The sequence below is a fragment of the Etheostoma spectabile genome, chromosome 23 (genome assembly GCF_008692095.1).
Source record: "Etheostoma spectabile isolate EspeVRDwgs_2016 chromosome 23, UIUC_Espe_1.0, whole genome shotgun sequence".
Taxonomy (NCBI): domain Eukaryota; kingdom Metazoa; phylum Chordata; class Actinopteri; order Perciformes; family Percidae; genus Etheostoma; species Etheostoma spectabile.
The window spans coordinates 4,417,741-4,435,112 of record NC_045755.1 but is presented as its reverse complement, the minus strand read 5'-3'; the positions used below and the strand labels follow the sequence as shown (position 1 = coordinate 4,435,112).

Genomic DNA, 17,372 nt, shown 5'->3' with positions numbered 1-17,372 from the left:
CAAATGCAGAGAAGCTAATACAGGAGAAATATGATGAATATGAATCTGGATCAGCTCGAGAGTTTTACGGGACTTATTTGAGCATACTGATAATAAAGAATTACAGTAGTCCAGCCTGGAAGTAACAAATCACGGAGTAGTTTTTCGGTTTTGTCTGGCTTGATTGATAGATATAATTGCGTGTCATCCGCATAACAATGACAGTTAATTGAGTGTTTCCTAATATTATTGCCCAGAGGAAGCATATATGAGGAGAATAGAATTGGTCCAAGCACTGAGCCTTGTGGAACGTCATGGCTAACTTTACCGTACTTGGAGGATTTATCGTTAACATTAACAAATTGTGATTGATCGGATAAATATGACTTAAACCAGCTTAGTGCGATTCCTTAAATGCCAACTAAATATTCCTGTCTCTGTAACAGGATGGTATGGTCAATGGTGTTGAATGAAACACTAAGATCTAGTAAAACAAGTACAAAGACAAGTCCTTTGTCTGCTGCAGTTAGAAGGTCATTAGTAATTTTCACCATCTCATTTCATCATCTCTCTGTGCTATGATGCATTCTAAATCCTGACTGAAAGTCCTCAAGTAAACTATTGCTATGTAGAAAATCACATAACTGATTAGCGACTACCTTCTCAAGGAATATCTTCCTTAAATTTAGCTATAGCACTGTCAGTTCTAGCATCTAGTGTAGAAGCTTTTATTTAATTTAGTTTAGTCGGGTAGTAAGAATTCAAAAGTTATTACTCTTAAATTTCGTAATTTCGATGCCATATGTCAGCACAAGGTTGAGGGTGTGGTTAAAACAGTGCATGGCCTTATGCACATGACTGAAACCAATTCAATTTAGTAGTGAGTTGAAAGCAATACTAAGGTTATTGTTGTCAACGTCCACATTGATAATAAAATCACCTACAATAAGTACTTTGTCTGATTTAAGGACTACACGTGACAAAAACTCTGAGAATTCAGATACAAATTCAGAATACGGTCCTGGAGCTTGGTAAATAACAACAAACATAATTGGCTGTAATGTTTTCCATGATGGATATTGAAGATTAAGAACAAACGAGTTATAATTTATTTTAGGTTTAGGATTAATTAACAAGCTTGAATCAAAGATGGCTGCAACTCCCCCCCCCCAGCCATGTTTCAGAGTCTGACATTGTCTTTGCAAATGCACAAGTGTCTCAACATAAATTTTAGTGATCTCTGAGTTGTGTAATCGGGTATCATTACCATCTTACTGTAGTTTATTGTTATCTTTAGCCAGCAGCTTTAGATGGGATCTCCCCAGGGACACACATGGAGCCGCCGACTTCACGTTCTGCAGTAGATCTCCCAATAACCTGAGTTGGCTTCTCAGCCAGTGTGTTACTTAGTGGGGAGAAACCGTTAGAAAGGCGAAGATGTTGGCGGTCAGCCATAGGCTCCGATTTGGAGCTGCCGCCGCCAAATGTGCCCCCCAGGTTTAGAGCTTGCGCTATGCTTTTTTCAAACACTCGCCCGGCTGCTCAGGGTCTGCCCGAGGACTGCTAACAGAAGCTACAGTATGTTGGCCCTCACCAGCTATGGGGGGCAAGCTACGGAAGCATATGATTTTGATTCCATGGTGTGGAGCCATGCCTCAAACTCACTAAGCCTCGCCTCCAGAGTAGCAAATATACTACATTTATTACATGTACCATGATCGCTACAGGAGACAGAGGAATTATTATGACGGGGAGGAGTGGCTTAATTTAGACTGCCCAGCCATGAAGAATATGTTAGAATATGTTAGATCCACAAACGGCTATATGGTTTGAACAATGGGGATGTCTGAGCAGAGGGTTTATTTTATTTAAACAAAGGGACATCGGACTAGTGGGCTGTAGGACCAAAGGGAATTTTTCAGATTACTGAAAGGTCGGTCCAAGGGAACGTCAGAGAAATGACATGGCACCTAGAGCACCGCTCAGGTCAGTGGTAGTTGGTGGTCTAGTTACCCCAGAATAGGTGACTGTGGGCTGGATACAGAGCACCACAAACTGCCGGTCATGTTGCTCCGTCTGGTCAGCGCTAGTTGGTGGTTCAGTTACCCCAGAATAGGTGACTGTGCGCTGGGTAGGCTACAGAGCCCTGTGAGCTGCCGGTCCATGGCTCTGTTTGGAATGTGAGCGATAGCCACGCCCCCTGATTTGCATATAAGAACTGGAACTAAATAAATAGGGAAATAAATAAATGTAGCATCAGGAAATTAAAGTCAACGAAGATAAATAACTGTGGATTTATGAAATAAAAGTACCATTAAATAATTAAAAGTGAAACCTTTTAATATATTTATTAATATATTATATTTATTTAATGTTGAATAAAATTACATTCCATAGTGTGTTACTTTTTGTGGCATTAGGCACTTTAGTTCAATCTACACAAACTGAAGATGCTAGATGTCTCTTTGATTTCCTGTATGAGCAAATGCTAAAACAAAGATGTAACAGAGATCAGTGCCTCTGATCTTAATGACGTGTTTTAGACGTGTGGCGTGAAGTGGGAGCTTGTAATTGGATGTTGAATTTGGTTGTAGGCCACATACAGCATTTGGCTGTGGCTCAGTGGTAGAGCGGTTGCCTGCCAATCAGAAGGTTGGTGGTTCGATCCCCGCCCCTGCAGTCATTGTTGAAGTGTCCTTGGGCACCAAGTTGCCCCCGGTGCTGCGCATCGGAGTGTGAATGTGTGTGAGTGTTTATCTGATGAGCAGGTGGCACCTTGTAAGGCAGCCCCGGCCACAGTGTATGAATGTGTGTGAATGGTGAATGTATCCTGTAGATGCAAAAAGCGCTTTGAGCATTTGTTAAGACTGGAAGAGCGCTATATAAATACAGCACATTTACATGGAAAAAAATTTAAATAGATGTACATACTTCCCAGCATGCCGTTGTATCCCGAGGTATAGTTGTGTGTACATGGTGACGGGCCCTTTTTTACAAAGGGCATGCCTTGATGTCAAACTGCCAAAGAGCGCTGCATAAATGTGCTTTTTCTGTCAGTAAATCACAGGTTGGGAGGATTGTTCTGTTTTGGCGGAGGCTCGCCATCCGGTTTTAGTTGATGAAAATTTATCAGGCCTCTTTTTTTCACATCTTTTTTTTTTTTAATCAAGGTTTCATCGACAGGAATTGGCTTCAATGAGTTTTAACGTGTAGAGGCTGACAATTTAGTAGAAAGGGTATTTTAGTCTTTGTATATTTAACGTGAAGACCCCCTGCCTGATGGACTTTCTTGATCAGAAAGCAGCTTTCAGAGGGAGCCATTGTTTCTGTGGTATTTCTCCTGCTTTGTTAGTGCTCAAGATCAAATGTGTTTATGGGGTTACTGTTGGTTAGATTAGATGCTGATAAGAGGAATGAAACGTGTGCTTGAGTCAACATTCAAAGTGTTGTTGAATGGGTTAATTAAGAACTATTTCTACAACAAAGTGAGCAGTGTTACTCTGAGGTTACCTTGGAGCTAATCTTGCGTTGCCATAACTTAAAGTCACATGAAGTCACATGAGACTGCGGGCGGGTGGGGGGGGGGGCGGATGTAGCGTTGTGTAGGAGGGTCATGCTGGCAGCCGCTTACTGTAGAGGTCAGGTTTCCTTTTGTAGCGTCTGACAGGGATTACAGCACCTGTTTATCTGGAAGGCATTTAGCTGGTCTGTAATTGAAAGAATATTGGTGTGTGTGTGTGTGTTGTGTGTGTGTGTGTGTGTGTGTGGGTGTGTGTGTGTGTGTGTTTGTGTGTGTGTGTGTGTGTGTGTGTGTGTGGTGTGGTTGTGTGTGTGTATGTGTGTGCACAAAATCTTAAAACACATACAGGTTGAATAGGACTGTCTTTTGCCCCTTACTCTGATTTAGTCTGTTCTCACCCCGAACCTGTAAATCAGCTTACCCTCTTTCCTTCCCTCGTCCTTCATTACATTTCAAGTCCTACAGAGCTTCACAAAAGCCTATAAGAAACCTTTTATTAAGTAATCAGTGGGCAACCTTTTGCTATTAGTGAAAGTAGTCTACTTAGCAACTAAGAAGTCAAAAGAAAGTAGTAATTCTTCCTCTGAATGGTACCCTTGCAGTTCTTTTCTTCCAGTTTTAACTGACATTAAAGGTTGGCTCCAGAAAGTCTAATGGCGGTTTTCCACTGCGTGGTATCTACTCGACTCGCCTCGACTCTACTTGCCTTTTTTGGTTTTCCATTACAAAAAAGTCCCTGGGACCTGCTACCAGGTACTTTTTTTTAGTACTATCTCAGTTGAGGTTCCAAGCGAGCTGAGGTGATACCAAAAGGGGACGTGGAAACCTGCAGACTGCTGGTTAGTCGGATCACTGCGTTTTTAGCAAAAAAGAGTGCGGAGTGTGTGTCTGGAACAAACGCAACATTTAAAAAAAATCTAGCCAGACCCCGACAGATTATCTACTCTCTGCACTATTCTCACTTCTCACTATTCAACTGTTCAATATTAAAGGCCATTAGGGGCTTTATGTCGTTTCCAATATCGCACACTGTTTATAAAAAAAAACAAAAAACAATATATCAAAGAAATGTTTTTATTTAGCTATTCAAGTAGCACATCAAACCCTCCCGTACATCCCGACCTTCTTCCTCTGCACCCTGTGACAGTGTCCCCCCCGGCTCTGCTGGCCCAGATGCATCCCAGTCATTGTCATAAGCCTCTCCATGACTCTCATAAAGATTATACGAAGCACAGCAGGTCAGAACCAGAGATCTCACCGGTCAGACATCGCCCACCAGATGGTCTGCGGTGGCGATTTTGCAAAGCGTGAATGCTCTGAAACACAAACGGTACACAGCATACATGTTGGTGTGTAATCGTGGTTGCTAAAGTTCATGGACTTTATACAACGCTAGCGTATAGTAAATACTGACCGGGGCCCCTAACACATGCAAATGTTAGCTAACGTTACCAGGAAACTTAACTTACCCTTTTGTGTTGGCGAACAACCGTCATGTCGACGTCTGAACTCCGTCGGAATTCCCAAACTCTTGTTTTTTATAGCGGTGATTTTTGTTGCTTCCTTCAGCTTCTTTTGAAACAAAACATTTCTTCTGGCTGTGGCGAGTAGCCGACGTGCTGTTGTGAGTCGAGTTGAAAATTACATCATCACAAGTAGCTATGGTGACCAGCCACGCTGAGGCGTTACTCATTTTGCAATGGAAAACGGACGCAGAATGAGTTGAATCGAGTAGAGGTGAGTCAAGGCGAGTCGAGTCGAGCTGTTACCAGCAGTGGAAAAACGCCAAAACTGTATTGAATTTATTGAGGAAAAGTATTTCTCTCAAAATACAGTGAATCTGCAGTTTTTCCTCAGCTTTATGAAGTATTTTAGCATCTTTCAGCGTATTGCTTTGATTTTGCCGCCCACAACTTCCCTGTTTTAGTTGTCTCATGGCTCTCATTGTTTTTAGGTGCAGACATTTGTTTTCAGCAAAAAAGTTCAATTAAACCCAAATCAACACTACTGACCAAACAATAGAAAAGGATGTACAAATAACCCAATGTTAGGGTATTTTGATACTTGCCGTTTTTGGCAGATGTGGCCGCCAGTACCTCCCATAAGTTTCGCTACATTTAGTTTTAAACGGTTGTCTTTCTGTCTTTACTGGAGCACATACAGCACGTCTCAGGGCGGCCGCTCTCCGCTTGTCATTATACAGTATGTCGCAGCGAGCCTGCAGCGAGCGTTGTCTACGTCAAATCTGATCATGTGTAGGCAGTTTCACAGTGACAGTAAAATTGTATTTAACACTTTACGTTAAACTGCAATCAATCTCCGGTTAACATGCATGCTGAACCGTGGGAGTGGTCTGCTACATCGCTACTGTATATTCAGTACAACATTTATTTAAAAACAGAAAACATTACACTTCATTCATACTTCAAGATTTTGTATTCCTATCATGTATATTTATAAAAAAAAATTGCTACAAGTATTATTGTGCACCAACAGTAATGGCAGTTACCTTGTGTAAGTCACTCTATTAGCTGACTGGAGTGAATCTGCATGGTCTGGTTTGATGGGACATTTGTTATACAATGACAATAAATTAACTTTGAACCTTGTACAGTTTAAAGTATAAAATATAACATAATTATTAAATAAGTACAGTTTGAAGCATAAATAATCAAAAACCTAGTATAAGCTACTTGTTCTATTCAAATAAATAAAATCCCTTTGCTTGTAAATGTCTCTTCGTATTCCTTTTTATAAAAGAAAAACACATATGATACATATTCATTGTGTAAAATTCTGTATGCGTTACTACATTTTTTCTACTAAGGAGCACATTTGCTCCTTGGGAAAAAAGTCAGCATTGAGCCCTGACCTGAAATACAACACTGGGGTCTCAGCTTGGCCCTTGTTGTGAATTAAACCTGAGATCCTGTGTTTGTCCATGCTACGAATAAAAACATTATTTTAAAAACGGCGTACAAAGGGCTTTGGCAGACAAAGCAAGGCCAAAGCAGGATATCCAGAAGTCAATATAACAGAGAGCTAAACAAAGGGGCCAACAATAACCGTCGATCACCTGATCACTTTTTCTTTTCATTTTTTTAAGTCCAACTCCAGGTGGTGGAAATCATCCCTTAACTGTGCATAGGCAAGTTTTCAGTCCGCACATACAGCCATAATAGTTTATTAGTCCAAGTAAAACTAATAAAATCATCACAATCGAAAAACGGAAAACTTAAAACAGCAAGATAAAAGTAATCCAATCAAAGCCTTTATGATCTTGGAAGAAACTTGTCCAAGATATTTGTTGTTTTATTTTTGCATTTTTTTTTAATGTATTTATTTATACATATTGTCTATGTTGGGGACTGTAAGCGATATACTTGATCATCAAAACAATGTCCATAAACGGGTCATCAGTAACGTAACAACTCTGTCAACTCTCACAAAGAGTCTTTGGATCGGAATAAAATCTGTTTTAGCCTCATGTTACGTCTGTGAGTCCATTTACAGATATCACACACAGCTAATAAACAGTTCCAAATACAGATGTAAGTACGACTTTATGACTTTTCATAAAAAGCTGAAGGAGCGGAAACCCTGCCGGGATTTCAAGGACTGACAAAGTTTTATTAGTACCAGACACCTCAACTAACAAGTGCTGTTGGTTGCAGATTTGGAACCTAATCTGCCTGAAATTCTCATTCAAGTGATAATTAACTCTTTCCAGTGGGTGTGGACAGAAGTGTGGCTCCCAACAAACCAAAAAGCTGATAATAGGTATTGTCAGGCCCCTCTGTGTCACGGCAGTACCATTTGACTTTGTTCTCACCTGCGTTTTAATACAGAACGTGCTGGCTGTGATCACAGCCTGTCTGTCACTCTTCTGTCAGCTGCTCTTTTGCTCAGTGGTGTCAGATGAAGGACACAGCGAAGGCGTCACATGATGACGATCTGGGCTTCTTAAGTAAAGTGGAAGAGTTGACATTGCAGGGACTGAACGGGGTGACTTTGCTTTGTCTGACTTGTTATGTACTTATATGGTTGATCATAAACCAAATTTGTCAAGCTTGTCTGAAAGTCTGCCTTGCACCCTCTCCTTAGCCGCTCTTTTCTGGTCAGTCTGTTTGGAGCTTCATATTTGAACCCATCAACTTAAGCTGCTTACGAGCTCTGAGGTTTGTGCCTGCATCGTCGTCACTTTGTTCAATCAAAACCAGTATCTAGCCTACACTGAGTGCTGCTGCGCACAGCCTGTAATGTGATTAGCGTGGCTTAGGCCCACTGTATAGAGAGACATAATCTCTAACTTTGATTAAAGGAGCAATACAACGGATATACACAGAGGATTATATTTCCATTCAACAGTTTGGTTTTAGCACAATTTAGAGATGTTTTGTTAGTCTTCAGTCATCCACCCTGTTAAAACCAGGTATAATTACCAATAACAACGTTTCAATGCTGCAGTAGGTATACTGTGGAGGCAACCACCATTTACCAAATAAAAGACCCTTGCAAATGTTTTGTTTTCAAATAATGAATTGCGTTATTGATGGTTGTTAAGGAATTCATTCCTGAAAATGTATAACTTCAATAGTCAAATTTTATTCATCATTCTGTTCATTTATTTTTCCATTTTTTGGAACATATTTTGTCCTATTTCCTAATTAAATTAAAACTATATTAATGAAATTAAAACTAAATTCAAATTGATTCATTTTTATGCAAATAAGAATTCCAAAAAAGTGTTTTTCCATTTTCTTTGGTCCCATAATATGGTGTTTTTCAGGATACATTAGCAAAAGATTAGCAGTAAAATAAAGCTGCACTAATAAATATTTGTCTGTTAACAGTGGATTAAATTACTGTGTAATGTGAAGAGGTAGCTGGTAGTGACAAACACACAGAAAACTATCACCCTGCACTTTGAATTGCCCTGTTGCTGAAATGTGCTATACAGATATAGCGGCCTTACCCAAATCTATAGTTCCTTTCAGTTGTTAAGCGTCTTCCAGATTATTGTTTGGTTTTCGGCCCACAACTTTAATACTTTGGTTCACTTTTACAGCACTTAAGTAAAAAAGTATAATGAATGGCATACTGCTGGGCATTGCAAAACTCGGATGGCATTGTAAGTTGTGTTCAGGCACTGAGCTATTTTATTTATACTCTTTGGAAACTAGTCATTTTCGTCCATGAGAACTAATTGATAGAATAAAAATTAAATCAGAGTTATGGTTCCTTAAGTTACATTGTATGTAAGATTTAAAGTTTATGTAATATTTCCTAATAGGTATTGTTATGAACTCATGAACGAGTTTATAATGATTTTGGTGGCACTCTCCAGCCGCCATACATCCAGTGGCTAGTCCTTATTTTCCGTATTTCTACCACCTGTACAAAACTCTTGTGACACATTTATGTCTAAATGTTGGCAATGTGTGCATATGGACAACAGGGAGTCATCCCACTAATGGCTTCCTGTTGGCACTTAAGTAGATTTTAGTATGTGTGAGGATCTACAACATTGAAACCTGATCTTGTGGGAGCAGCACAAAGTAAAATATTGATATTGGTAGTTAATTTTCACGGGTCATTTACAGCCACTCTAAAAAAGTGTCTATTTCCCTTATAAAGCTTTGATGTTCTGAAATGGAGCTTGCTGTTGTAAAAAGTAGACTTCCACCAGTACTTCCCAGAAACAGAAGCACCAAAAATTTGTTTTATATTGTAATAATACTTAAGTAATAAGGGGTTTTGTTTGTATTATTAGAGGGACAGTGTTTTACACCCTTGGTTTCACCTTGTTTTCATCATGGCTTTTTCTGTTTTCTGTCCCTTGTCTTGTGTGTTTTCAAGCAAAAATGTCGAACATTTGCTGCTGGTTCCAGCTCCTGAAATATGAGGATGTGATGTTTTTCTAATCTGTCTTGTATGATAATATCCGTAGGCTATAAGTTTGGGTATTGGAATATTTGAGGAATAAAACAAGGAATTTAAATACATCTTCTTGAGTCAATAAATCACATTTATGAGTATGTCGAGTATGTCCTTAAATCTTTGATCATCGTCCACACTGCAACTGTATACCGACATTGCAGTTTGTTGTACAACAACTGTGAATAGGAGCTCTAATTAGAAAAGATGTATTTAAAATGTTAGCTGCATTAGCGTGCATAAGGAATTCTGATCCATATTGTTGCAAATGGAAAATAAACTACTTAAAGGTTCCATGACATGGTGCTCTTTGAATGCTTTTATATAGACCTTAGTGGTCCCCTAATACCATATCTGGAGTCTCTTTCCCAAAATTCAGCCTTGGTGCTGAATTACAGCCACTAGAGCCAGTCCCACTATGAGCTTTCCTTAGGATGTGCCATTTGTTTGTCTGTAGCTTTATATGCTATAGAGGAGGAGAGGGGGGGACGACTGCCATGCTTTGCTTGTTTGCAAGCCATGATGTCTCTCATTCTCATGGGTGGGCCAAATTCTCTGGACGGGCAAAGCAGAAAAAGGGGAAGTAACCTTGCTTCTTATGACCTCATAAGGGGAAGATTCCAGATCGCCCCATCTGAGCTTTCATTTTCTCAAAGGCAGGGCAGGATACCCAGGGCTCGGTTTCCACCTATCACCATTTTTAGCCACTGGAGGACCATAGGCAGGCTGGGGGAACTCATATTAATTTTTAAAAAACCTCAGAGGGAAATTTTAATGCCATGGGACCTTTTTAAATGGGGTACTCCAATGACTTAGTATAGCACTTCCATAAAGTTGGAGGACACACAAGTAGTAGTAAAAAAAAAAAAAGAAAGCTGCAGATGCGGATTTCTTGACTTTTAGACCCTAGTATGGGTCAAGATTCAAAAAGGAGAGGTCCTAATGAAATCAGGCAACAACCTTGATTACACGATCAGGAGTGTTTTTTCAGACTTACAGCTTCCTCCAGAGACACATTACACAATATTGTAGGATAACCATGACGAGTACACTAAGCTTGATGTGTAACATCAGTGAAGCGCCATGTTAACTTGTCTCTTTTCTGCTACAGGTAGCTATTACAATCCCTGGCGGCAGTTATCAGCAGCAAATGCGTCCAGCTCTGTTAATCTCAAATAATTGCTCACTTGTGATGCTGCAATGCAACCATGAGGGAACCTGTTGATTCTTCCACTGGCTGTTCATTTATGTGAAACCAAACTGGCTGCCATCATCGCAATATGCACCATGAGCTAATTACACAGCTGTAAGTTATTCCTGGCTGATTAGAAAGGTGAAGCTAATGAGGGTGTAAAGTGCTAAAACGTGTGTGTGTGTGTGTGTGTGTGTGTGTGTGGCTTTGGACAATTGCTGCTCTTGGTTGTAATTAATTAGGGTGTGTTTGTTTTGTAAACATTACCACCTAGTTTTAAACGGTTTTATAATTATTAGGTGAATACAGGGTGGGGCCAGTCTGGTCTCTCAGGTAGAGTGAGTGCATGCCCTCTGAAAAGGATAAATGATACTGTGAGTGCGTGCAAGTGTGTGTTTTCACATCTTCTCCAGGATACGGACTTCTGGTATATCCTTGTCCGTCCCGTGTCATATTACTGCTGGCAGTTGTTCAAGTACAGAGGACAAAGCTTTTCACCTTGTTTATTATCCCTCACTGGTCTGTATCCTCTCAATATGGGCTGCAGCTGGTAATCTGATTCATATGTGTATTGTCAATAATAATCTGTGACATTTTCTATTAAACCATGGGACCTTATTTTGGAAAAACTAGGTACGGTAGTGTAGAGACCCACCAAAGACATAGGACAAAACAGAACAAAAATGGAGCTAGCACAGGACTCGGTTTGCAGCCTAGCAGCGCACCGGAAGCCTACACCCACGAGTATTGTCAGACATTATTTAAGAAATAAAACACGGGGGGATAGTAAAGCACAAGACACAGAATGGTGGTAAGTTTTAATTTCTCCCTACTTTTCTGTCGTTGCAGTGAACAGTCAGCGTTGAGGTGGGCCAGTAATGCCGCCCCCAGCCACAAGTCCCTCCGCCCTGCCCCCACCAGACGGAGGTTGGGGGTGGGCTGTGGTGTTGGCATCTTTCATCTCCATAGGCTTCTCGTACGCTTTTCCCAAAGCCATCACAGTCTTCTTTAAAGACATCCAGATCATCTTCGATGCGTCCTACAGTCAGATTGCGTGGATCTCCTCCATCATGCTGGCGGTCATGTATGCTGCAGGTGAGTCATTGGGTGGTTTTACCTTTTATCTAATTATAAAGTCACACTGACAGACTGGCCTTATTTTTCTGTGTAAGGAAATACATTATAATCATACAGCAGGTAAATGGAGAAACAGTGTCAAATTGCTTGACATTTCTTATAACCACAATAGTCGAGGGACTTTGCCTCTCTGGACCACCATGGGACCTCATTTTTGTTAAACAAAAAATATGTACGTAATAAATTTGCCCTAATGTTAGCGCAGAGTCCCACTCAATTGGCCTTTTTTTGTGAGTGAAGGGAATTGACATGCAGCAAAGGGCTGCTGAGGGAAAGACTGAGCCTTTGTACTTGGGGTGAACGCTCAACCAGGTGAGCAACCACCGTGCACCCCTATGTTACTTTTTAATTTATGTTGTTTCAAAATCTGCTGAGTTACTGGCAAGCCCTGCTTACTCAGTGTTTGTCCCACATTGTACTGTACAAAGGAGGGGGTTAAGCTAGCTGTTAGCAACGGGTAGTCCTGTAGCCTCAGCACTTATTAGGATCATGGTGTTGTGTACTCTGTATGAAGTCACAGAGTGATGTACGGAGCTGTACCGAGCGCTCAAATAACAGATGAGATTCTAAGCAACTGCTGGCAACATTGGTCCTAAACTGGTTAACTACCTGTGTGTCTGTTGGAATTTAAGTAATATTATAATCAAATGTTAGTGCCCTTCACACAGATAATGCAGCAATCAAAATCAAATGACCTGAAGAACACTAATGTAGAGGCCTGTGTTATTTGAAAGAAAATAATTTTTTTTTAAATTCTTTTTGGTAATCTCAGTTTTCTTCAAATATCAAAGTACACCAGTCAAAACACCAAGGATATGGAGGCAAAGACGATACTTTGTTTCAGTTTTATTATTTTGGTGTTGTTCATTGCAGTAGGACAGAGGAACTGGAATCCAGGTCATCTATTTTAAGTATGATCCTTCAAAATCACAATCTGTTATCCTGCTTTTAATCTTTTAAGATTTAATTTTGTCACACATTTTGTTGTTGAGGATTATTTTGTTGCAAGGAGATGCTGCGTGGTTTCCTGAGCAGACGCTCCATTCAAAAGAGCAAAAAGTATAACATAAAAGAAGGACGCACAGTGGATTCATCTTGTAGACACTTACTCAACAGTGTTTGGTGTTGTGGAGCTCTTGGTGGACTCATACACTTTGTGTTTTGTTGTTTTTCTGCCTCAAGATAAAGTAGGACTTTAAAACGGGATACAGATAGAAGTAGGTTGAGTCATTAGATCGTGACCCGGATTTGAAACCACAGCATCACAGGATGCAGGCACAGCTTTACATGCTTAGCAGTAAGGACAACCAGAAATACAATGTTTTGCTGAGCAAAAGCAACAAATGAGAATTAACTTGAGTATATGTTTACAGATTGTTATGACGCATTTACTAAATGAAAGTGCAAAAATAAAGATAACAATGTTTGAAAGTTAAGTTCGGTAAAGTATGGATGCAATGAAAAATGTGTGTATAATAGTCTAAAAATGCATAATCTACATATTGATTTAGGAAAATTATTCAATAGGAGCATGTGGAACCAGGTTAAGAGACCATTTTATTATAACTATAGTAATTCAAAAGGGATTTTAAATGTTTTTGCAAAATACAATGCTACAGCTGGTTCTGCATTGTTCCTTGAAAAAGGAAGCTTTTGATGGCTCGGCGTGCGTGTGTGGTGGTCATTTTCTCCACCATATTGCTCTGATCACCTGCTGTATTTCCCACTTTGGATTCAGACCCACAGCCTTCTGCTTGGCAGTGCCCCGGCTGCCATCTGCCCTCTCTGTAATCCTCTTGTCACTCCATGGACTGCTGTTGTCACCATCTGTACCGGTCAAAGCTCATTTCCTATGTTTTCATAGTGCAGCTTCCACCATTAGCATCACACAAAATTAAGTAAATGCTTTCTGAATATCAAGATTTTAATACAAATATTCATATTTTATAAAATAATAAATTCTAAAGTATGTTTTGTATTGTGGACTTTGTCAAAAATAACAAATTACTGCAGAACATGCTGTTTATGACATCCTGACAAGTCCCTCTCAAATCTCATTAAATCAAACTAATGAATCTCCTCGGCCAATATTAGTTGGTTAAAATATGTTATCAGCATATTTGTCGGCCAATAAGTAATAAGAAATGTCATTAAATAAATGCCAAAGGCAGTAGGTATGTTTGAGGTCTTTTAGGGACATTGGGCTTCATTTGCAGGAACAGATTTGTTTTTACGTGACACAAGTGATTTAAAGCTTTAGTGTGTAACTTCCTTTATATTAAAGTGGACGTATTCTATTCGCATTTTCTGTCACATCTACAATATTATAATGTTGGATTTTCATGTTAAACCTAGCCAAAACTTTAATGATGAGGTAAACGTGTTTTAGCAAAACCCCCGTGAGCTAAAACAGTCAGATTTCCAACGGTTCTGAACGCTCCACTTTTAACAGTTATTTCTTACACACCTCTCAGCCGGCCTGCTATGATTGGTCATCTGCTCCAGGTTGGCAGGACTGGAGTGTTTTTGGTTGTTGTTGTTTTTTTTACTACGCTACAACGTTGGTGTTAACATTGTTGCATGTAGCTACATGCTAACGGCAGTAAAATGTCATCTTGGCTGCCAGTGTTGTTAAATTCTCCCCAATACCGGGTCACATTACTCATAAACATTCCTGGTTATTTAGTATTTGGTTAAAAAGCCTTTATATGTGATCATTGCCTGCTGCTATATTCTATTAGTGTCCACTGCTAACTGTAGTAGCAACATGCTAATGGCAGGAAAAGTGTTGTCATCTTGGCTGCAAATTTAAATTCTCCCAAATTTCGTGTCGCAGTCCTACGGAAACACGTCTGATTGGGTAGTGTTCGGTTCAGAAGCCTTTATCTTCGATGTTTGATGGTAGAAAGTGTGGCTTTGTCGGGATGGGGGCATAAAGAGACAGACTCTTCTACACAGTATCTCATACAGATGGTGAATACAGGTGCAGCAGGCATGGACAGTATGAAAATATATATGTATATATATATATATATACATACATACATACATTAAAGCATGTAAACATGTTCTAGTACAAACAGAAAATACTAACTAAAATAATTGCCCTTTAATGGACGTCAGTTACATTCTAGCCATTGCCAAATGAGTTGGTACAAATTTAATTAAGATGATCAGCTCCACGCAACTGTCTCTGTATTTGTCAGTATGCATATTTTCAGAAACTAGTGTTGTCCGGGGAATTTTGCGTGGAGAAAATTGAGTGAAGATAATTACCTCTAGGGCTGGGTATCGCAATACTGCGGTCATGTGACGCCTACCGTCTTAATTGTCTGAGTTCGTCACCGCCATCACCGGAACAAAAACTTTGGCCTGCACATATGTGCACGTTGTTGACATCAAAAGATGGAGCGAAAGTTGGTGCTACACATTTTACTAAAGAATAAAATATAGGTGCATGAGAAAACCCCAAAATCAGGACCTCAGTTTTTAATTGCAGTTGTTAAAGTGGTATACCACAGTATGGAAAAGTCCATACTGCCCCAGCCCTAATTACTTTTTCTGTAAACTCCAATGTGTTTTTTTGTATGTGGATGCGCCAAATTTTTTTCTTTGGTTTGAATAAGAGGTCCAGGCCTGACGTTAGGAGTACATACTGTATGCATGCTGCTGTTCAGGTGAACATCCTCTGCTGCACCTAACACTGTAATGGAATGCATTCTCTCATTATCTCTACATTTTAGTCCTAGATCACTATGCTTTAGCAAGATGTTTTTTTTTGGCATGCAACTTCATTGAAACTATTAGTTGTTTATTCCTGGCACAGTACAGCTCTGCAATGAGACAGCTTGAATGTGTAGCCTTATGTAGCAATGTGGGGTGTCTGATTATGCTAATGATCTAACAAACTTACATCTTCTAATGAACAAGTGGCATTCATCAAGAATGAAAGCAACAATTTACAAAGTTTGTGCAGTTTAGCTTTGCTGGATCCCATACCAGTTACACCTTACACAAACATAAGAGATTAGGATATACATATGTAAATAAGGGCCCAGTGTCACCATTGCATAGTTTGCCCACCAGATAGCACATGGAAATCTGGAAACCATCCCCCTCAGTACATATCTTGTTTAACGATAGTTACATTAAAAGGATCCTTCTCAAAAATGATGATGATTTCCCTGAAATGATAATAATGGAACAACATATTCTGCTTTTGGAGACAGAAAAAGTATCTTGGCTGACCTCTGACCACACTGAGAGCCCAACACTTGAAGTTTGTGTTGGACACGTCACAGCTTTGTACCGAACGGCAACTGCTGCTTTAGTTTCACAATGTCTGTATGTTGTTATCATGGTCACAGCGTCAATATGTGCCGCTGCTAAGTGAGTGGCTGGTGTTACTCATTCATTCATATTGATTGCACTCATCAGCTATTCATTAAACATCTGCTCTCTTGTCCTGCCGTTCGAGCTGATGAAGCAATCACTGGTTGAATGTTTACAACCTCTCTAATTTCCCGTGTGTGTGTGTCCAGCAGCCCAGGAATATTAATCCAATAACTCCAAATTGCAGAAAGGACATTTTACTTCCCACTACTGTACAGGGCAAACCTTTTGTCTACAAGCTGCCAAGCTTTTACAAACTCCAAGCTTTACAGAAAAAAATAAATGCTTGGAAATTAATGCCTTTTTCTGTTTATTTATCCGATTAATCGCCACTGCCTTTTGTTCTGAACTAGATATAATCTTATAATCTACCAGTACCTCTTTTAAATTGAGTGGAAGCGGGTGTGGCTGTATATGAAAACACTAATTTAAGGTTATTATCTGTCCTGTGTGAAAAAAATCCCTGGGTTGGGCATGTTTCATCTTTCCAGTGCAATCCTTCATAGCATTACATCAGATAGCTGTGAAGCATCCATCATTCCTTCCCTCAGTCAGGCAGCGAGTGTCGCTCTGCGATGACGTGTTTAAGCTGTGTGTCCGTGTTGGATCAGTGTCGCTAATCCAGGAAAAGAGAAAGAGAAACTTGACCTTGTCAGCAGCTTGGAAACAGTGCACACCCATGTTACATTTACTGTCAGCCATACATTTGTGTGTGTGTGTGTGTGTGTGTGTGTGTGTGTGTGTGTGTGTGTGTGTGTGTGTGTGTGTGTGTGTGTGTGTGTGTGTGTGTGTGTGTGTGTGTGTGTGTGAGCATTGAAGCAGTTGCTCTTATATTTTCATATAAGAAAATAATTTACAGAATATTTTACACCGTTTTCTATAGAGAGCACAAGGTGTCAGTAATTTGTTTTTATTTCTACTTTGATCAAGACCAAGTGGGTGATTAAGCCATCATGCTTGAATAAATAAAGGCTTTTAACATAGATTTTCTCTATGCTCTGCCTTAAGGGCCCCTGATGAATGTTTTCTTAAAGGTGAAAGTCTTTTCCACATCAAGAGAACCTTGAACTGATTGAGCACTTATCCTCTGCAGTCTTTTTTCTGTAGATTAGATTCATAGAGCATGCCGTGAATAGTTTTGATAGGGACTATTTCTTAAGTAGAAAGTCATTCAAATGTTGTCAGTATTATAATACATACATACATACATACATA

The 17,372-nt window shown here is 39.8% G+C and overlaps 1 protein-coding gene across 2 annotated transcripts in view; it reads left to right on the top strand.

The window, feature by feature from the left end:
- The window catches only part of zgc:165507 (monocarboxylate transporter 2), a 32,312-nt gene that overhangs the window by 5,004 nt on the left and 9,936 nt on the right, over positions 1-17,372 (top strand). For both annotated transcript variants that reach the window (XM_032505215.1, XM_032505214.1), the window contains exon 2: positions 11,478-11,723. In XM_032505215.1, coding sequence (XP_032361106.1) covers positions 11,507-11,723 — 217 coding nt within the window. In that variant the 5' untranslated portion in view covers positions 11,478-11,506. The remainder of the gene's footprint in view (positions 1-11,477; positions 11,724-17,372) is intronic.